The 24,064-nt window shown below is 37.3% G+C and overlaps 1 protein-coding gene across 2 annotated transcripts in view; it reads right to left on the bottom strand.

The window, feature by feature from the left end:
- Positions 1 to 24,064, bottom strand: part of PDZD8 (PDZ domain containing 8) — a 67,625-nt gene that overhangs the window by 21,170 nt on the left and 22,391 nt on the right. For both annotated transcript variants that reach the window (XR_013957151.1, XM_080620624.1), the window contains exon 3: positions 20,794 to 20,896. Coding sequence is in view for 1 of the 2 variants with exons in the window: in XM_080620624.1 (XP_080476750.1) it covers positions 20,794 to 20,896 (103 nt within the window). In the remaining variant the exon portion in view is untranslated. The remainder of the gene's footprint in view (positions 1 to 20,793; positions 20,897 to 24,064) is intronic.

Here is a 24,064-nt window from a genome sequence, read left to right as displayed (position 1 = left end):
TCACCAAGAACAGTAAAAACCAAAACCAAACAACCCCAAACCCCCCCAAAGGCACACATGAAACACTTTTGCCTTCAAAAGACTTGTTACATTTACTGCCATCTGGAAGTGGCCAGTAAGTAAGTGGTTCTTAGCCTCTCCTGTGACTAAAACATTGGTATGTACGTGATGACTTTAAAGCTGGTAGTTTGTATTCCAATGTCACAAGATGGATTAGCCCTTTCTGAGTTTGATGTTAAGACAGCACTAAATCTTAGTACAGATAAGTTGTTACTGCCAAGTTATTTCAAGTATATCAAATGCTGTACTGCAGTATGGACCTACCTTCAGTTGCTTTGAGTGTCTAAGATTTTTTAACTGTTTGCCACTGGTTTTAATCACTTTCAAGTATCTTTAAGCAAAACAATTTTCTTCAAGCTACACTGGATGCAGCTTTTAAGGGACAGAATCTCCCATTAATGGTTAGGTCACATTTCAGCGACTCAAATTAATAATAATAATAATAATAATAATATTAACAAAACAATTTAAGTGTGACACACTTTTTCCATAGAAGTAATCAAATAGAATTATAAATTAAAAAGTCTGTACACTAAATGTGTCACAGAGAGGAAGAGGGCTCAGAAGCAGTAGATTCACTGCCTCTTCTTTCTTAGCAATGTCTGGAAAAGTCCAGCTTTGCCTTTTGTGGAATATTAGGAACAACAGCTTTTAAATGACAATAAAACAGTGGAAAAAAAAATAGAAGTAGGATGCTAAGACTTTTTGCTGTTAGTTTTTCCAGCTGTATGAACGGGGAGACACAACTATCTCCAATGAAGGTTGCAGTTTTCTTTACTTTTATGAGGAAGCATACTTACTTTTTGTCATCTCATATAGCAAGATTTATTCTCTGTTATATATATATCATAAACCAAAAAAAAGTTACAAAATATAATGGTAATTTGGACCAAAATCATACTTAAGTAGTCATTCATTAAGGCTGCATAATACTGCAAACGTTGCACACATGTCTAACTTCACCATCATGAGCTATTTGCCTGAAATAAATGTGACAATTCATAGTGAAGTTAAACATCTGCATGTCTGCCTGATGAGCACCAAAAACATTTGACAGCAGCAAAATCCAGAACAGGCTAGTTATTGAACAAAACACAGGGCTACATCTTATTTTCCTCCATACTTCTGACATGTTCTGGTACTCTTTGACTAAGCTACTAGTAAAACAAGTGAACCTTCCAACTGTACGGTGAAACAGGTTATGTGACATGCAAAAAGTAAACTGTTCAGCAATTACGTGAATTGCTGCGGCATTCTTACTAAACAGCAATTACAGGACTTGAATGGAGGAGTTAAAGAAGCAGAAAACCTGCACTTAACTTGAAAGTGTCAGAAGCAGGTAAAATGCTTTATGTGGAGCTCTTCTACAGGGAGCAATTTAGTACAAACAGCAATGTAGCTCTTCCCTAAGTGCTCTTATTCACTGCCATCTTTTTACTCTTTATTAAACCCAACTGTGATGATTTCCTTTGTCCCTGAAAAAAATTGAAAAATTGATTTTTTTTTCCCCCTCTCAAAAAAATCTTACATTACTATTTATGTCTTTGATAGAAAAAAAGACTTCCTTTAATGTTGCTTAAGCGTGACTCTGTCATCTTTCAAATATTTCCTAAATCACTCGGGTAGTTTAATAGCAAATACTGAACTAAGGTTGCTGAAACTGGATATTAAATAAAAGCAGATTAAGTTCATTAATAATACCATGTGTGACACCAAACCAATAAAAAGTTTACCAAGTTAATAGTTTTCTTCGTATAAATCTGTTATGAATTGCTGCAATGCAAATTACAGACAAAAGATTAATGATAACATAGGAATTCATGCACTCATGCAAGAGGTCAACCCAGGGGTTTGTTCATCTCTGAGATGGAAGCAAATAAACTGGAAGACATTCAAGTGTGTACTTTAAAAGGTATACAAGTATATACTCTAAACCAGTTAGTAACGGCTCATATTTCTCTTGGAAGTACCTAATTAATAGCGATAAACCTGTTGCTATTAGTCTTCATGTAATAAATTAAAAATAGTAGACTATCAGGTAAAAGTTCTTTATAACAGAAATAATATTCATGGTGAAGTTTTCTTCTCCCCACAGAGAATTTTGTGGCAATTTTGACTATCACACCCAGCAGCATTACCCACCTGATTACTGACATGGATATTGCCAAGAAAAGTTATTATCCACTGTAGTTACAGTAACATGCACCACAGATGCTAGTTTCTATGGAAATAAAATACATAATACTACTTTCTAATGCATATAAATCATAACTCTTAGATCTCACTAATGGACTTAGAAGTCACATTTGAAAGGGCTTAAAAGTTTCATTTCTGATGGAAAAATGTTGATGGAAAGAATAAATCCATTAGTTAGAGGTTGATTTTATTCTGGAGCAGAAGTGTTTCCTTTAGAGCAACAGCAACACTAATGGCAGAGCTACATCTGGAGTACAGTGCATCTTCTGAAATGAACAGCAGCTTCATAAATACTCTTTGCCTGGGAAACTTCAGACAAAGCCCTGGATCTGAGATGGGAGCAGAAGCCCTGCTGCAGCTCTCCTCTAAGAGCTTGGTGCTCGCAGGAGCAGTGGGAGTTCCAAGGGAGACCAAAGCCACAGGCACAGCACTGGCCTTTTCAGCTCCCCCCAGCCCTGCAGCTTAGCTGAACCTTTACACTAGCCTCAGCTCTAACAGGATCATCAGCTTAGGCTTTGTACCCAAGCTGAGGAAATCAAGCAATGTTATCTGACTTATTAAAGATGCAGCACATTTAAGCAGTTATTTATACAAGCATCTGCTAAAAATATGTAAAACACCCATACTCTCACAACCAAACCATTACAATTCTGGGTAATATAAATTACACTCTTACTGATAAGACAGTCAAAGCAAAAGGGACCTCACACATACCTAGAACCAATGTAATTATACAATTTGAAATATCATATGAGTTAACTGAATGTAATTTGTTATTTCTGCACTGCACAAACTTCTTGACAACTGTTACATTTCTCATTAACATTAATGGATAGACGGCTATTCAAGAAAAGCACAAGCCTGAATACTCTGCGTGACCCAATCAGTTCTCAGACTCCTGCATTCCCACAGAACTAGCTAAACCCAAAGGAACTAAAGCAGATAGATTAAAAAGATTCATCATCATAACAGCTCTTCAGAGATGAAACAGAAGATCCAACTGTATCAAAACAAAGTTGCTGTTGCATACAACCCCCCAACCCCACCCTTTGCCTCGTAAAACCAGAAGATCACTTTTCTCCTGAAATTCTACATTACCAAGGCCAGAAGAGATGAGGATTTATATCTCGCTTATTCCAAATAATTGCTGTAAGGAGGCCAAGGTTTTGTGTATAATAATCCTCCTCTACATAGAAAGGCAGCCAAACCACACTGGACTGTTTTCAATTAACTTCTGGACAAAACACTGCAGCATACACACACAAGTATATAACCAGTGAAGATTTCCATAACCATACATCTATTTCTGGTTATTTTGATGAACGCATCACATCACATCAATTTGTTTATGGTTATAGGGCACAAGTTGCTGCCAGGCAGTGAAACAGCAGCTCAATGTCACATCTAATTAGTAACACCAAGACAACAGCACACCTAGGAGCCAGGTTTTCATACTGGTACTGCTCATCACTTACAAAAATTGCCACAACTATTAAACCAAAAAAGATCTTTACACCAACTAAGTCAACGCTGACAGTTCACTTTGAAAAAGAAATCAATACCCAGCTCTATTTGGTTTGTACTTGAAAAATAGTTTAGATTATTTCCCCCCACACCCCCAACACACATAAAGATCACTTCCCAATATATGTGAAGAATGATTTAGACACTGAGCTTTAGCTGTAAATTGGAATCACCATGCTATCCAGCTTTACAACTTAGCTTCTATAAATACTTCATGAAAAGCCAAAGGTTTTAAGTTTTCATAGAATTATAGAAAGGTTCGGCTTTGAAGGGACCTTCGTGTTACAGCTTTCTGTCCATGTAATTGATGTGATCATAACTGGCTAACAAAAAGTAGGATTTCCCCCTTCCCATATAGCTAGAGACCTAAATGACAAGGAAACAGAATTGCTATAACTATTTAGAGAAAGAGCTGGATATCCTCTATTTCTAGACTATGAAAAAACTTTATTGTAATAGATGTCCAAAAAAGCAACAGAACAAAACCCACTTAGCAATGCCACAACATTCCGAGACTGGGATTGTGCATTACTATGAGGCTTAGTCACAACTCTGGCACAAATCGCTCCCAAAATCTACCTCTCCCTATCAGTTGTGGAGGTAGCAGAACATACAAGTTCTCCAGAAACTAACCCCAAAACACAAACATTAAAGCACGCAGAAGTGCCAAAAGAAAAATACTCTTCTAGAAACAGCTCAGGAGGAGCCAAAAAAACCATAAATACAAGTAAAATTTACAAGATGAATGGGACACTGCCTGCAATGGCCGTTAAAGTTCAATTATTTTGACTGGTTTGGGGTTTTTTCCAAGTATTTTCTGGCTCAGGGAAGTAATATATACCAATTCCTCATCTCCCTATCATAAGGTAAATGGAAGAATGAACAGGAAATTATGTCAAGCTTGAAAGCTTCTTCTTTAACTTCAGCACTCCCTATAAAACTTCCTATACCCTAGGTTTGTGCTCTATTATTTTTAAATTAGCAACAGATCTTATTGATAGTTGGTGAAATATAAGAAAAACACTCCCCAGATTTCACAACATGACATTGATTTCCCTTTCCCTCCAGAAACGGCTTGCTCAGGCCTGCGACCAATTTCCTTCCCCAAAGAACTTGGAACTCCTTTAATTTAAACATGAACCAAGAATTAGTCAATACCATAGAACGCTTGAGAAATAAATATATTTTAAGATGATAGTCATACTGAACAAGGTGTGGGATGTAGAACACTGTCAAAGCACAGGTATGTCCTTAAGTAGATCTTGTTTACTTAGAAGTGGCAAATATTAGTAAGGTGAAAAATACTTTTCTACATAGTACAGGGACAGAATCCGCATCAGTTCTGAAACCAGGAGATGTTAATTTCTTTGATTTGTTCATAAATGGCACATTCAATACTAAGTATTCTGAGGTTTCTCTTTTAAATTACAGTGGTTTTAAATATTTCATTTGAAATGTGCAGTGTGATGAATGCCGAAATACCTTACAGTAAAACAAAAAGTGCAAAACATGAAATCTCTTAAATCTCTTATAGTAAAGCTTAAGGTTATAACATCACAAATTTAATGGTTAACTTGCTCCCAGTTTGTTATACAGTCACTTAACTCCCACCATAGTTCATGAGAACAAAAGATGTGTTAACTCAAAGAAAACATGGTTTGCTTGTATTCTGGAACTGAATAAAGCTAAGAAAAAAAGTAAATTACAGAATTGCAGGGAGGGGAGGGCGAGAGAGAGATAAAACACAGCGTATGTAGAGATGAGGATGGAAAAGGAGGATGAAGATCGAAAACGTTAGATGTGGATTGGAGATCTGCATTCTGCAAGTCCACAGGTACAGAACCATGCCAAAACACTCCAATTTTCCCATTCTTCTGATTATTAAAACGTTATTAATCTACATCAACTACGAAGAAACCCATAGCTTAAGCTACCTATTTGTGTACAATGTTATGCTTAAGTAGAGACTGACATGTGCATATTACAATATATCCAGAGAAACGTACGAAGAATTGTCTTTTTTTGCAAGAGAAAAGAAAAGCCAATTTGGGGAGCTAAAAAAGCAAAACCATGTGGGCAGTCTGTTAGCCTGCAATACCAGAATAAAATCATAATGAATAAAAGTGTGCTCATCATGCAGTTTGCCCTTCTCGACAAACTCTTTAAAGTTCATAAAAAATACCCTTTGACTTACATTCTTTAATACCATTTGAACACGAGCATTGCAAGCTACTTAAACGTGAAGTAATTCTACACTGCTAAATCATACCAATACCAAAATCAACTGCAATTCAGGTATCTTCAGCAGAAGCATCGTTGATTTTTTGCCATTTTCATACAAAGCCACATTTCATATTTGAAGTGGAAACAGTATTTGCATACAAAGCAGTTCAAGGTTAAAAACAGCATGCAAGGGTGGCAACATATATGACAATAAAATCAAGTAATATGTTGCTTATAATTACTGAAAGAGCTACTGTTTTCTTACATGAAGAGTGAACATGCTTGCTTCCATGGAAAATATACAGGGTTTGAAACAGATATTAAACTTGCACCTCCAAATTTAAGTGATGCCCATTGACATAACTACCTCAGTACATGAGGCTAAATATGATTTTCTGAACTGTCAAATAAGAAATTGCAATACTAACAGTAACTGATCAAAAATTAATCTTTACACTAGATATGACCCCTAGCCAAGAGTCACGTTATACCAAGTATTTAAGACAAATGGCAACAATACTCAGAGAATGGAACTAAAGATCTTTAGGGGGAAGGGGTAAAGTGATAGGCTTTTTTGAGAGTCTATCTGCATGTACAGTGCATTCATTCACATTCTGCATATCAGCAATACTTTCTCTCACTGAAAGCATTGCTTTAAAGTGTTTCTGGCCAAGTAATAGCTACTAGCTGCCTGCTTATTCAGCATTTTCAACTGCTATTCTGTCCTTAATAAATGATATGTAGAAGATACCTATAGATAGATAAAAGGATGACTATACACTCCAAGTTCCTAATCTATGTGCAAAATCTCTCTTCAGCAATGGTGAGTTAACCATTGCTCTCCTATTCTGGGTTTATGCTGTTGCCTCAAGAGAAATCCCACCTTAAAAAAATTAAATCAATCTATTCTATTGACAACAGATTTTATACTCCTGCACTTTGCATTTAACAATATATAACACTTGATGCTTACCTAATCATCTGTAGGACTGCTAGATGCCAGCCACCAGGAAGTACATAGCAAGAAAAAGAAAATGAATCTGGCTTTCAAAAGGATGAAGAGGAAGAATCCTTTCAGAAGCTGGTAAAATTACTCCCCAGTAAAACACAGAAGTACAAAATAACAAAGAGTGCAACGTTTCAACAGCAAAGATTTATTTTCTGATCTAGACAGAAGAGCAGTAAGAGGAAGGAATTCGCCTGCACCTCTCCTGTTCTACTACTGCTTTGCTGAGGAGGCAGCCCAGGATGCAGTCAAGACCCATATAGCATCCTTCCCTGAACTGTTCTTCCCGCAGCCTCAGCAACATTCCTTGCTTCCCTTTTACTGTAACCTGAAAATATTTATTTCAGCATTTGAAGAGTTGCACAGTGGGCTGGGGGTTTGGCAATATCCAAAAAGATCTCTTTGCTCCACTAAATTACTTTTTGAACGTGCAGAAAAGAGTTTATTCTGTCCAGGACATATTTCTAGTGCCTTTATAGGTTACTACTTCCAGCTGTCAAAACAAATCCAGAAATAAAACTAATCTCTGTAAAACTAAATTGTGTGTTCTTAGCTAGAATCAGATTGCTTTCTGGTAAAATCTCATTTACTTTTGTTCCAATTATTAGATATTAGAGAATACTGCTTTAATGACCTTTCATAAAATTATTTCCTCCTAGTAGCTATTTTTAAAGCTCAGGAATGCATTACAATTCTTGGTTACCTCAATCATATGTAACCAAGACTGTGGTTCCTAACGCACTTCTACGCATCAGCTGGCAAGAATTTGAATGCCTTTGCTCGTAAGGGCGGCCAAAAGTTTGTTCCCAGTTATTACAACCATATTTTTAGAATATATATTATTTCAGATTGTCTTCCAATAGCTGAAGCATCAAGAAATGTAGAGGAAATAGAAACATTAATCAAACCTGGCAAAAAACTTTGAATAAAAACGTAATTCTTTGCTCAAATACTGCTTGCAAGGAATAAAAATCCATCATAGATCTTCGCATGCTTTGGCTAAACACCCATGGTAGCCAGACTGCAGGAGTTTAATAAATGAAACAAAAATATTACATATATAACATTTTCTCTCTCCAGCAGGTCTGTAAGCTCAGGCACAGCCTCAATGTAATTCCATTACAGAGTTTTTAGGCTAAAATTGCCTGGACGGCCTACAACACAAGGAAATTTTACTCCATCTGAAGCCATCCCTATAGCAACAGTCCTAGACTGGTCTCATGGCTTAATCACTCTTTTTATGAATTATTTTTATTGAACTAGTCAAAAATAGTCCAGATAGTTCTGCTGCCCTCCCTCCTTGGGATCCAATTACCCCCAGAGGTCCTTTCTATTCTGAATTACTCTGACTCTAGTCTAATAACCAAACAGACATCTTGTGTAGATATAATTTAAGTCTTGTTTGGAATTATATACATATCTATATAAAATATATCTTTCTTCATATATATACATTTTATATATTATTTTACATATTTATATTTTTTATATATATATATATCTATATATATATATATGAAGAAATGCTTGAAATCTAGCTGAATTTCCTCCTGAAGCCAGCTGTTTAACATTTCTGCTAGTACCACCACACATTTCCTGGCAGTTTCTATAACCTATTGATAACATACATTAATCAGACACTTTAAAGATCCCACACCAGCCAAATATTTACAGCTGCTCTACTCCCATGACCTTACTACTGCTACGACTTTGTTGGTAGTATTACTTTTGTCATACATCCCCTGCTCTCTGTTTATGCAGCTGAACTGATGCAGTTATTCATCACCACACCTGGTCTCCTGCACCAAGCTAAGTCATTATTTATTCTCCCTCACCACTGTGCCTGCTCTCTCCTTTAATAATTAACAGATATTACATCTCTAAGAGCTTCTTAGAGAACTGGCTTGGTTAAATAAACTAATTCTTAGCATCTAGGGTATTTTCTTTACTGGAAGCTTTCAAAGAAATTCCAAGCTAACTGAACCCTTTTTCCTGAACTCCTTATTTATCCTTGCTGACATGGATGCTTAATTACGAGGGCTCTTGCTCTGGCCTTCCTAAGCTCCCACAGTGAACAGAGAGTGCAGTACTCCATTCCTAATACATCTTACCCCACCCTAAGTGGAAAGACTTCAGGTCCAAACTGTGTGCCTGCAATTCAGGCACATTCGTATCAGCCTTGAAACAACAAAACCAACCCTGCCAACAAACACACTCACTCCAACCTATTCCTTAACTTTGCTGTACTTTAACAGACATGACAGCTAAGAAAACTCCGGAGCACCCTCAAAATTCTCATTGCATCAATACTCAGCACTAGACTTCACTCCTCCAAAGCAAAGCAACAGTTCAAAGACATCACAAACAATTACCAAAGCAAGCATAAGTGCTTCATTTTAGGTATCACAAGAAATCAAGTTAGCTAGACAGAAGAATATATTTACCTGTTCATCATCACTATTGTTTCTTTTCCATTTTGAGCTATTTTATGGAATTTGAGTTGTATATATCGGATCTATCCTGTCTTGCCCACAGTTCCCCCTCCCAAATACTTAATATACAAAGCAGCTAGAGTCCTCCAAGCTTTTTTTCTCCTATGCTGACATGTGAAATGCTTTATTTGCCCTTTATACATAACTTCTGCATTAGCCTCACTGCGTAACCTACACCACTGCCCCCTAAACCCAAACCCAAGCAACCCACCCTCCCTGCCACTCCACAGGAGGGGAAGTTTAAATCAAGCTTCAATATCCCCTCAGTTACTTCTTCACTATGCAGCCCATGAACAGAAAAAGAGAAATGCTTGATGACCTTTTGCAGACAGACCTATGTGCCACATACAAGACAGTGACAAAGTAAATTTTATAGGGGTATTTTTTTAGCTCATTTAGCAGAAGTAGCAAGCCAGCCAACACTGAAAAAGGAACTGATAATTTAACAGTTGCTCAAAACATACATTGCTTTTTAGCTCATACCAGGTATATGCTCTTCAGGTAGAACCTCCCATGGTCTCCAGCTACTGCGCTTTGATTTGCATTACAAAGTGCTCCTGGAACACACAAAGGGAGGCCAGACCAGAAGCGGACCCCAGTAAAACATCCATGACATGTACAGTGGGGAGGTCATGGTCTCAGCCATGTGGCTGTACCACTCAATGTAGTGGCAGCCTAAGCATCCTATTGTCAACACACTTTGTGCTACACACATCCATTTACCATTTATTTATATATACACATCTATAGAGAAGACAACTTTATCTACAGTCTATACATAGGTCTCAGATGCAGAAATTATTACTAAATGCATGTCATATATGAGTACATACAACATTTATCAACACCTTTATCACATGGTGTTTATCACATTCCCCAAGAACAGCTGTATAGCTCAAAGACTGACTCCACACTTCGCAGAAATACCATGTGACTTACCAGCAATATATAAATTTCAGCAAGTTACTTGTTACACACTTAAGTTTAATGCAGTCATGTACCCTCAGTATTTTTGCCTCTGCTCATCACAAATGTACATTTGATTTGGGACCAGTGAAAATCACTGGTCTGAAAGGGAGAGAGATTATAGTGGAGAAGGACCACGTTTGTTTGCATTATGAAATTATGAACTCTCTAATCCCATGCTAACTTCACATGCAGTTCACATTGTTATGTAAAGTGATTGTATTTTCAGTTTACAAGCCGCTGTACAGCCTATTTAATATACTCCCACAGATGTGTGATTTAACTACCAAGGAACCTAGAAACAGATTCTGCAATTGTCCTCATAAACACCATCTCTGTATTTCTTGACTGTTTTGTCTATCCTCAGAACTTGTAGACTTCGGATGAGCCCAGCCCAATTTCTCAGGGGTTATTTACTGTATTTACAAGTATCTACACTTTTTAATGCATGGTCAACTTGTTATCCACAAGACTTCCACTTAAATTTAACTGAAAAAGATCAACTGATATTTTTATTTTCAGATCTATATACACAACTCTATATATAAAGTGCATGTACTATAAATATATATAAATTGTGCATATAAAATGAAAATATATTTCTATATTTGTTTGGATATGAAAAACTATGTTTCTATAATTAAAGAAACTCTTTCTGCAAATCTGACTTCAGATTTCTAACTGCTTTTTTGGTTTTGTTTTCTTCCTTCAGAGAGGGAAAATCTATAGCTTCAATTAATATCAAATGGATCTGATGCTGCATAGACATGATACTTGTTCCAAACTACACAGCTTAAAAATGGAAACAGATGACACAAGCAGAGATCTGAAGATGCAGACTTTTGGTTAAAAGATTTTTCGAGACATTCATAGTTCAAAGATTCTATTTATCTTACCAAAACTTTAATGGAGGGAGCTTTTTAAAAGACTGCATGAAGGGAAATGCTCCATTTTCTAATGCTGACTCACTACCGATTACTTCCGATATGGAGGTGTCCTTTGCAGAGCATCACTCTGCTATATCTAACCTTAATACACCAGAATGACCTTTTAGTCATTTTACTTGTATGACAGGAATTGGCAACTCCAGTTTTGATCCCCAAGGCTTTGCCACGGCAATTGCTATGCTGCCCACTCATATTACTTTCTCTTTTCTATCTGCTGTCATTAGAGTGCGTTTAGAGAACATGCACTGCACTTGCATTACAAAATGCTTGCTTATACCTTTTTCTGTTTTAAATTATGGAAAGTATTTTTTAAATGCTTGGTCACCCGTAAGAAAAAGCAAGAAGAATCACATGCACTTTTGCCCAGAAAGCATGATTTCACTCCTGCTGATCTACAGACATAGAATAGCCACAGTATTGTAGCTAGTGAAAATTGTAATGGCAATATATAAATACTCCAAACACCATTCTCATCCACTCTGTGTTGCCTTCAGGTGTTGAGCTCCACCTCACTAGGCCTAGAAGAGACTTGTAACACTGAGACAACCATTTAATTTCTGTTTTGACTTGTGACTATTTATGGTGTAGGAAAATTCATTTCTGTCCCTTTAGAAGGGCAAAGATATACATTAAGAATCATGGTTTATTAGTTAAATCACTAATGCTAATAATTTATTATCATGAGATATATATATATATATAAAAAAAGGATATTTTAAGAACCGTCCATTCCAGATTTCTCCCTGGTATTTAACCTCATTATGCTTTTGTTTAAGCTAATGTAATGTAGCTAGTGTAAATGAGACTCAGAACCAAACAGCTGAGTTTTCTACTAATGATAATGTTTCTATACAAAGACATTTTATGAGAAGCTGAACTAAGGCATCCAAGGCAACTTGGCCTAGAAACTTTCCTCTTTCCTTCACACTCCATGACAGAAGACATTCTATGGCTCACACCAAGCTACACTTGTGGCGTCGGGAGTTACCATCTTCCCACATACCTCAGCATCAGCATTCTGCCACTGTTTGCCTTGGAGATGCCATTTTCATCTCTTTCTACCTCTAGCTCTTTATTTTCAGGAAAACCTTTCTGTTTGAGACTTAAACCAAGTTCAACCACACTTGAAAGAGGGGTCAGCTATCTAAAATATTACCAGGTGCAAAGTCACTTTCAATCAGAGCAACTGCATAAATCACATGGAACCAAGAGAATATTTACTACTTTCATCAACTTCTCACTAAACAGGTAAATTATTTATACTAGGAACCAAAGGCAATACCAGATTGCTAAAGGCATCAGTGGTCAGAAGTATTAGTGGTTCTGCAATAAATACAAGCACCTGCCTATCCTTCAACAATCTGCAGAAACTACAATGTCATTTTCTCTTCCTTAATTGCAAGATGAACTTACAGATGATGAACTACTTGTGGAAGCAGGCAAGTTACCACTGAGCAACTTGCAGTCAGAAGTCAATAGCCCTAAAACTCTGTCATATGTCAAACCCTATATGCCTCACACAGGTTTTAGGACAGCATAGCAGCACCAAGTGCCAGCACCTCACTATTTCTTAACAAGTATTTTACTCACAGGCATGGGCCCCTTCTCCAAGGCTTTCTACACAACCCTTCTTTGTATTGTTACAACCTGGAAAACATGCTTTTGTTCTGTAATTAAACATTCAAACACAAGCTCCCTTCTTTATTATTCTGGGAGACTTAACTGTTTATCAGTGGAAGGAGACAGTTTTCAACATGCCCAAGAGTTTACTTGGTGACGTCCTGATTTGGTAAGGACAAGTTATAGCATCACTAAAATCCATACAAATGGCTAAATTACTTTCAATCCAATTACTACATCTTTAATAGGAACAGATCCCAATCTCTCAAGCTGAGAAGAAAACATCCGGTATGTTAAGAAGAGGTTAACTTTAAAGTGCTCTGAGAAAATAGATTTTAAAAGTAAACAGGAAGACTGAAAACGAAAACAAAAGACAAACCAATATGAAAATAGCTTATCCTTCCAAAGGTGATTGTGTGCTTAAGTAAGTCCCTCCCATCCACTCCAGCCATATGCAGCAGCCTCCAAACTGAGCTCCTGGCTCATCTGACCATGTAACTTTGCAATAGGATGTAACAAAATGGTTTAGGAAAGTCATTCCAGGAATATACTGAATTACCCAGAAACCACTTTGTTTACTCTGGTCAATAGAACACTGTTATCTCTCTTACAATAGGCCATACTGTTTATGCAAACGAAGTTAGCTCTCATGCATCAGCCATCTATTTATTTAGCAAGATCAGCTATCACTGTAAATCAATTTCTTTGCAAATGAGAAACACAGATGCCGTAAAAACTACTTAAACTCTTTTCTGCATCCAATATTTGGACATGCAGCAGAACAGATGACAAGAACACAAAAAACAAGTCCTCAGCACCACATCTAGTGACATAAAGACAGGGTTTCTTAGCTTTTACAAGCATTTTTAAGGAAAAGACATAATTTAGTGTTTACTTCATAGTTTTACATTTTAAATATAAAGTTGTAAGTTTAACAGGATGACAAGAAAAGCTTACAATTGCTATTCAAACTAGATACTATTAGGAGGATATGGAATATAGGCAACTAAAATGTAATTCAAAGATTCTGTATTACAGGTTGGTTATTACATAAGTAACCTTCAAAGAAAAAAAAACCACAATAAACCAAAACACATTGAAAATGAATGTTATCTGCTTTGTAAAAAGCAAAATTAAACAACAGAACTAATCCCTGATGAAGCTTGAAGTTTCATATAATTTTTGTCCTAGAACAAAATACAGAGAGGTCTTACAAAGGTGAATTCACCCAACTCAGCTATCTAAAAGGCTTGCGCCTCTTTTGTGGGAGAAGGCCATTACCACACTGCAACAGAACAACTTGGAAGACCCCAAATGATCAGACAGTATCACCAAATGGCACCTACCCTACAACTTGCTTACAAAATCTGACGGAGATTTAGGCTGCAGCTAAGTGGCTTCAAAACAGACATTTCACTATAGGAAACAAGTATCTGCCTGCAGAAGAACTTCTTAAGTCTGAACACCATGGATGAGTTCTGACATCAGCTCTTAGAGGAATAGTTGGGGATGGGGAAGCACACGCACACATGGAGCATTAAGACCCTGCTCATTACAGATTCTTCTGACTTAAGTTATTTTACCCATTAATCTTTTCATCTGGTATTCTAAATTTGAAACTCAGCAAGTCAGATTCACTGCAAGCAGGCAACCTCTGCAGCACTCCAGGGGAGGCTGGGAAGGAGCACAACTTCAAGCCTGGACATAAGGAGAAAGAACGCGCAGGTAAGACAGCTGCAATCTCGATTGTACATGATGCATTTAGTACTGACTGCTGCCAAACACAAAGCGGTAGTAAGCTCTGCTTTCTACCTGTCCCATGCGAGGGCATGCATGCCCAAGATACAGTACATTATAGCTTCTGAATGATTTATAATCAGGCAAGAAGTATCAGGTCAGGCTGTGACTCGAGTGATGACATCTGGTTCTAAACAATTACCTGAATATACACACACTAAAAAATAAAAGCCTTTAGTGGGGGTTTTAATGTTCATATTCAATAGTCCCTGAGCACTGAAGAACTACAGCGCATTTGCACAGAAGGTCTCTCATTAAATCACAGACAAGCTTTCTGAAGCCCCAAGTCAAAAAGCTTAAACATTCAGGATGAGACCAAAAAAATCCTCATGGCCTTCAAATTTATTTGAAAGACGGATTACAGAATATTATGTAAGGCACAAATCTCAGAACTATTCCCCATTGTATTTACAAATATTATCAAATTTTACAAGATCATGAATTTTCATAAAAAGTGACATTTTCAAAAAGCTTCTCTTGCTTTAATCCTCCTCCTTTCTTTTGACAGGATTAAATGCTGAAATGGCAGCCTGTTCAGAAAGCACACTGAAATGCCAACTGTAAGGCAGTTAACTCCATGTATTTACAAATTAACGCTTCACAGTTGCTTTAAATTTTGACATTATAGTTTAGTACCTTCAGGCAACTCATTTCAGAAGGTGCTGGATTTGATTTACATTATTTCTCATTTTACATTCATATGTTACAGTGCTGGAATACCTTTATGTTTCCCTTAATCCATGATAAAGGAAATTTAGTTCTATGAAAGGCTGAGAAATATTGCTTTGTTTTTTATAAAGAGGTTCTAAAAAGGCTGTAGGCAGGTTGGTTAAAGTTACCATTACATTTACCTGGAAAAGGCAGCATCTATCAAGATAACCTCACTAAAAGAAGTGAAGATCATGGCCTATGTACACGTATATATGCACAAGTTTAGAGTGCAATACTGTCCTCCCCTTCAGTTACTCCAGTGCTGACCACTATGTTCAGAATGAACTGTAGAAAATGCCGTGTAGAATTCCTAAAAACCTGGTGGGATACTTACCTTAATTTTTTAACTCTTTCTATTATTAGGTTACTTCAGAGGATATTGGTGTGTTCCTGAGACAACTGCTGCAAAAGTACATCCTATAGGCTAACAGATGTGATGTTCTAGATGACAATTTTTAGTTGCAGAATACGAAATGCAGTTTCTGTATTGCTAAAGTTAGTATTTACAGAAGGGGTTTCCAAAAAAATAGATAAAACCACCAACAACAGAAAAGCCTCAACACTTCCTACCTTTACGAATGTGAAACTGTGGCTATTCCTACCTCAGACAACGTATTAGTTGAATGCTAGAGTTTAAAGCTGTTTCCTCATGTTTTTCTTACATTAACTTGATTATTTCAAAATTGATAATTATTTTCTTGAGCTCCTGAATTTATATAAAAAGAAAACTTAAGAGAAAACTTGGAATTCTGATCTGCAGTTGAGCATCTCTGGCCCATTACTTTACATTCATACAATCAATGAAAAGCACAATCTGTTTAGAGTCTGTACATGCTAAATATCAGTCTATTATTGCAACAGTTTCTGCAACTTGTAGAAAATTATTTCATCTGTCACAAAAATCAGTACCTAAAAGCAACATGACTACCTAGATACGCAGAGAAATTCCTAAGAAACATTTCTGTACAACTATACTCTTGATTCATTCTTTTCTATAGTGCTGGACCCAGAGGAAAGCACCAGCACTTGCCACGCTTGGGACAGCTGAGCACCCATAGGTCACTCAAGGCACTTACATAGTCAATGTAAGGGGACTAAGAGTTGCTAAGCTACCTCAGGTCTCTGTTAGTCATATTTCAAGATCATTTTAATGTCCATTCTTCTGACACTTTTCAGACAGACAGACTTTATTATCCTTTTATTCACAGAGCAACCCCTGTTTCTGCTAAAAAACTATGCTTTTCTTTCACAACACCATACACGAAGTGCTGGCACAGGTAAAGTCCGCAGCAAGATTCTCACCAAGTGTAACAAGGCCACAGGTCCCCACTGAACAGATGTGCCCAAAGGAAAAATAGAACACTTCTTTTTGTTTATAGAAATCAATCTGGTATCGAGAACCATTCACATTAATGACACAGCCTCCATTTAGTATCTACAAACATATACCTAATTATTAAGACATACCTAATTATTTAGCCATAGAACACATCTAGTAATCCAACGCTGCTAATGCTCATTAATACATCCTATCCATACACAGTTAAGTTTTACATAGCAACGCAGTGATTAATGTGAATTCCAGCAGCACGTACTACTAATTGAGATATTGAAGAATGTTCACGTCACACAGGAATGTGCCAAATCTGAAGTCTCACCAGTGTTTCAGGTTAATTTGATAAACAGAAGCCTCAGACACCTTTGTATCACAACAGACACTTCAATAATGCTCTAGATACGTTCAATAACATGGCATCTTTATTCAAAACCCATTGTGACACCTCCTAATATTCCATAAATGATGGGATCAGATTAAAGTCTCGCCAAAATTCATTATGAAGTATTAAACCTGTCTAATCTGTTATCACTACTACTAATGTAACAAAAAGAATGAAAATGCCAGGAAGTATAGTAAGTTATGAGAATTTTCCTCAGGAGCATTGTAGAACACAGTCTGAATCAGAGGCTGCATTGTCATGCCTATGTGAGACTCTTAGTAATTGCTTTTAAGCCAGAACACATCTTTCTACTTTTCACTTCAATTTAGTCTATCATTTCTCCTCTGTAGGTTTGGAAGTTGTTATTCATTCTATCAACTTCACCTCAAATGATTATTGTGCATATGAGCCTTAAAAGGAGGACTTTATATTAGAAAGACACTGAATACTGCCATCAGCTGCCTTGTGCTTAAATTGCATTAGAGCTAAAAATCACAATTAAAGATAGAATTAAACTTTTTGTTTGGAAAAATATCACAATGGTTCTTCTTTCTAGCTTCCTATTTAACTATTTCACACAGTTAACTCAGATCCCGTGTTTAGTGCATTAGCAAAACTCATTTTGTTGAGGATCTTTGTCAATCCTCTTACCACTCAGTGAGATGTTCTACCACTTTCATAACTTAACTTGCATATTTAATCTGACTTCCTAGGAAAAAGAGACTGCACGATTTCACTCCATGTGTTGAGTATGCAAAAAAACAGTTCTGCAAGTTGTTAATTTTCAGTTTCCATATTCTACCATATCGACATTGTCAAAAGCAGGATCTTAATATTAGTTTGCCTATTTAGTGGTCTAAAGCTCAAGGTGATTCAGCATAGAGAATTCTTCATACCAACAGCAGAGCAAGAAATGCAGCAACTCAGATCAAGTTGTGTCTGCTCACTAGCAGGCAGTGTTTGAACAATGCTTAATGAAGGGCTGCAACAGATGCACAGAAAACCCTTCTGTACATTGCAGGACAGATTTTTAAGACATTTTTAAGCATTAAGATCTCTTTAAAACCTGCCATTTCATTTTAGATGCTGAAATAGAAGATGGAGCTCTTGAGAGCCTCCCCGAGTAATTTTCTGTAGCTTTAAAAAGGAACCATTCACCTTCCATCAGTTTAGTCCTACTGCCATCTGCTGTCACAAACACACCAGTGCCACGCTGTCTCCAGAGTGGTTTTTCTTTCCTCTTATTCCAATATTGGTATTCAAAATTATCTAAAGACAAGCACAAACTAATTTGTCCACAGAAGTTTAATGGTAAATCAGTGTACTGACACTTTTATACCTTCACTGCTAGAACATCAAGCCTGCAGACCCTGGCTTCATACACAGCTTATCCCAAATAAAGGGTCATTCACATGAGTAAGTATTAGCAGGATCAGATCCAGATCCCAAGTTGCTTGGGTTTTTTGTTGTTGCTGGGTTTGGGAGCTTTGTGTTGTTTGGGGAGATGTTGGGGGTGTTGGCTGATAGCTGGTTTTGTTTTTAACACTGGCAGTATTGCTTGTTTCCTATTTATTGTTAGGAAACGGTTAAGACTATGAACAGGCCAGACTACTAAAGCTGAATTACTCCCACCTCATCCTTATGTGATCATGCAAAGACACTGAACCCTTTAGATTAAAACAAACCAGAAAAGGTTAAACAAAATTTAAAACTGCTGTATAAACCAGTTTAAACAAAAAGGTACAAAAATCAATTACTCAAATCTACCTCCCGCCCACCGTTTCAATGAAGTCTAGCACCTCTTGAGTTAAGCTAACTCAGGAATTCCTCTTGGGACCACTGGAATGCTTTCTGCCATCACCTCTGGTGGTGCCATACTTCAGAAAGCTAATTGCCAGCCAGTGTTACAGGTCCCATCAGAGCACAGGCAAACTGCTACCCCCCCTTCAAGTATTTCAATTGACTAAGAATACAGCAGCTATAACAACAAAAAGAGGCTTTCTGCCTGTTGCTCAGCCGTACACTCTTTTTGGCAAAACATAATAAGCAGTAAGCTGAAAACAATATAATTTTTCACAAGGAGTTTTAAAAACAATGCAAAGCAGAATGTAATTGCAGAGATTGAACAAGATAGCAAAATTCTGGATTCTTGCTGCTCCAGTAGAAAGATAGTGCTGGTGTCGAAACACAACTCCAGTCAGATATAACAAAGGCACAGGGCTTAAGCCAGTTGCACTAAGCAGAGGGTAAAATGCAGGACATTGATTTTGTTACAGTGATTTCTTTGCATGAAACTAACAAAGTCTTTTTATAGCTTCTTGGATTTTTTTCAATAAGCACATTACTTACTGCTCAGCATAAGCCCAATTCAATTTGATGTGATACCACAATATCATACTAATGTGAAACTGATAGCTTCTCTTTCATACATTGCTTGAAGATAAACAAAGCAAAAAAACCCCTGAGGTATGTCTCATCCTCACACACACATATAGGGCAATTTATAGGCTATATGTTGCTAACCTCATGTTATCAAGTATGATAATTAGTAAAAGATTAACAGGCTTGAGAGAGCTGGGCTTGTGCAGCCTGGAGAAGGCTTAGGGGAGACCTTAGAGCAGCTTCCAGGGCCTGAAGGGGCCAACAACAAACCTCCTGGAGAGGGGCTTTTTAGAAGGGTCTGTAGGGACATGACAAGGGGGAATGGCTTTAACCTGCCAGAGGGAAGATTTAGATTAGTTATAAGGAACAAGTTCTTTACTGAGAGCGATGATGCGCTGGCACAGGGTGCCCAGAGAAGCTGTGGCTGCCCCATCCCTGGCAGTATTCAAAGGCCAGGTTGGACAGGGCTTGGAGCAACCTGCTCTAGTGGAAGGTGTCTCTGCCCATGGCAGACAGTTGAAACTGGATGGGCTTTACAGTCCTAAACCATTCTACGATTTCACAAACTTACAGTATTACCACAACTTTCTATATTTGCAGACACTTGTAAAAGTATTTTTCTTTAGCAGACAAGGAAGGATTCATACACTCTACAAGAAGTTAGACATCTACGTCAATTGCCTACATTTTCACAAAATGCAGGGGAAAAGGAGGAAGTCACATCACATTAGATACCTTCTGATCATGTTTGCCTTCAACACTCCCATCAGAAGGGATGAAACCAGCCAGTTTCACTACTGGCCAGTGAAAGACAGCTGTATCTTACTCTCTGTTTGCTAAACACTGCCCCACCCAAATATACCAGGACTATAAAAACGCTTATTTTATACTATTTGTTTTAATGCAGATGGACAGCTGACAACATACACAAACGAGGTACATTTTCAAGCACAGTTGCCATAACTGAACATGATGTTATCCATGTCAACTGGACAGTGAAATACTTTCAATTAAATAGTAAATAACTGGTCTGTTATGTTTTCAGGGTGTTCTGCTATAACCACCCATTTGATTGTTCAAAGATACACGCTTCCTATACAATGTATTTAGAGCATAATACTGCAATAAACAAAGATTATACCCTTTTTTACCGTTTTAATAGAGCTTCTTGATCTTTCTTCCCAAACATTAGTGCTCAGCTCCATTGTGCAATGAACGTTTGCTTCTCTTTCATAGGATCCAAACATAAATAACCTGAAATAGAAAAGCCTATAGTAAGAACTATAATACTGTTCATGCTCTAGATATATTAACTCACCATTCTTCATTTATACACTCTATTATTAATCAACATGTGCACACAGAGCAGTCCACACTGAAAAGATACTGCAGGCACAGTCTTGTGCCAAAGGAAAGACACTGCCACCCTCTAGTGGAAGAACTCTATAAATAGCAAAGATAACTAAAATTTTTTAGCTATTTTTTTGTTTGTTGAGTTTGGGGGTTTTTTTCCTTTATTTTTTCCTTTTTTTTTTTTTTTTTTTTTTTTTTTTGCTATTGTGTTTCCATTTTGCTTTTCTTAAATAAAGTGTCCAACCGGCAGACTAGTATTTTTTCCATAAAAGTGTAAATTCTGAGGGTTTGGGGAGGTTAAGCAAAAATAGCCACAAGTTTTCCATTCTAATCCTAAACTTCACAATATACTGCAGCTCTTCTTTGTTCAAAAGAGCGTTACTGTAACGTCACCATTTGCCACCGCTTATGTTCCTGTTTCACTAAACTGAGATCCTCTCACATCTGTAATATTTTGTGATGTAACAAATGAGTGGTTGGTTCTTCATGCACAATACCCTATTCCAGAAGGCTATAAAGGTTTTCAGGTACATGTCAGTACTATAAAAGAAAAACAAACAACCTTTAGCCTACAGAACAGCAATAAAGTTGTACATAGCAGCTGGAAGCAGATAAATATCTTGGAATAGAAACTTCAATCTCACTACTTCAAAAGACCTGTGAGATTCTAATTCCCCCCCAAAAACTTTCTATACACTTCTGGTAAGAGCAGTTTTTAAGCTTTCATCCAAAGTATCTTACCTGTGATTGTGATGCGTTATACAACTCTTCAGATAATACAAAAGCTGTCAGAAAAACATGTTAATTTTCTGTTTATTCTCATGCTGTTAAACAGTGTTTCTAGGTTAAATATTACAATCAAAAAGTGCCTCACCTTCCAGATGTGGAGATATACAGTAAATACGCTACCAAAATGTAATAAAGCTACTGAAACCAACTTTCACCAACGAGAATTGGTAAAATTAAGCCAGTCCTAAAGGCAAACACCTCTCTGGCTATGACAGCTCTCCAGCCTGCACTGCAGCAAGGGCAGCTGAATAAATATTTCTTTTCTAGGTCTCTCTATGAAGAAGGTGTTTAACTCATTTTTAGCTGAGTACATGAATTCGTGTGGGAGATGATGGTACCGAGCATACCTGTTTTACCAAGCGTCAACTGGTTTTGGATCAGAGAGAGTGGCAGTACCCTGTAACCCATTCTCAGAGGGACAGTTCCCATGATCTAGGGAAACACCACAAAATCTGATTTCCAGTTTGACTTTCAGCATTCATTTCTCTATTTCTCTACTGATATGATTACTGTAAGCAGAAATCCAGCCCCAGAACCAACTGATCAGGTACTTTGGACAAGACTAAGTTTGTAAAAGGTTACTGGAACTGATGAACTTAAACTTCCTTTACTTATTTTAAAGCCACCAGGAACCCTCTGTGGCATTTTTGTTCTGCTTTCAGTAGCTGCTTTTGGGTATCACAAGTTTTCCTCAGTGTCTCATTGGTTCAGATCATTAAAGCTTTTCCACAGCTAATCACTGGGTGCGTATGTTTCTTGTTCACCTAGACACACACTCAAGGAATTTTCCAGAGGTGCTTACTGCCCCTCTAAAATATCAGCACAGTAGCTATTTAGCTGTACTGTACTGGTGGCAACTAAGAAAACAAGGCCAGGAGGTAGCTCAGCACAGGCATCATAGAACAGTTAGGGTTGGAAAGGACCTTAAGATCATCTAGCTCCAACCCTCCTGCCCATAAGTTTCAGCTAGAACTGTAAGATAGTAGTCACAAGGAAAAACATGAACTGAAATTTCACCTCACTTTAGGTTACCAACACCCAAGTTGAAGAAACATATCACAAGACAGCAAAACTACATACTTAAATTCTAAAGAGCTCTTCATGCTGGAGTTTGGAACTCAGTTTCCAGTTCTAAAAAGACAAATGGGAAATTTTAACTGCTCCTACACTAAAGGAAGTTTTTGTCTGAATCATACCCGTTCTGTATTCTGTAACAGCTGCAGATAAAGACTGACACTGTATCACAACACACCCAAAACACCCATCTGTTAGGATACATATATACCCTACAGATTAAAAGTTTGTAAATCACTATGAAGTGGCATATGAAAGACATCCTGAAACAAAGTTTATAACCCAATTATAATTAAATTGATACAGAAATGTGATTAAATTACCACCCAAGTAATTTAAATATGCATACAGAAAGTGAATTTCTATTCCTTCCCCAACTGGAAATCAGATGGCTCCCTGCAGCAAGCAAACATGAGGCAGACAAAAGTGATTCAACAGAGTAGCTATGGATATGAACACAGTTAACACAGCTGCTCCTAGCCGTCCTGGTTTCCAGTGTGAAAGCTACAAGAACTCCAAGACATGAAGCGTTTGTCTTCTGATACAGAAATGCATGGAGGCTGTGGTCACCTCAGCTCGAGAGCTGAGGCAAGCCAAGAACTTCAAGTCTTTATAGCCATGTTAGGCATTCGCCCTTCTGGAAGGCTATCAACTTTCCTGCTTTTTCTAAGATGATGCTAAAGTACTGAACTGCAAATCTAAAAAGAATCTGGTACGGACAAAGTACACACAAAGCTTTAGTAACATGTCATTACCAGCTACATAGAAGGAAGCCTTTCCTAATTTTTTAATTTCAACTGTGGCCTTTCAATTTGTAAGTATTTTAACATAATATTTCCCAAATTTTAAGAAACTCAAAAGCAGATTCAATATTCACATACTTAAGGTGCCACTGCTGCACACAGAAGTCCAATGAAGACAAAAGGAAACAAACCCATAAAACTCCAAATTTGACAAGTCAGCCCCAGGTATGCTCTGTGGGATTTTAGTAAACTATCTAGGGGAAGTCTTTGTCTGCAACCGTTATCTATTAAAACAAATGCTGAGTTACAAAGCCTACTTGATGGCACAGTTTTGGAAGAGTGCTCTTGACTAACATAATTGGAGCTTACAGGCTTTAAGACTTTCTTCACAGTGTACCTTTAAAATTTAACAGTATGTCGCTTTGTTTTTCCCTTTTCCTTAAAACCTTAAGGTAACAACAGA

The sequence above is a fragment of the Psittacula echo genome (assembly GCF_963264785.1).
Source record: "Psittacula echo genome assembly, chromosome: 6".
Lineage (NCBI taxonomy): Eukaryota > Metazoa > Chordata > Aves > Psittaciformes > Psittacidae > Psittacula > Psittacula echo.
Note: the sequence above shows the minus strand (reverse complement) of the source record. Positions and strands in the feature narration are given on the sequence as shown.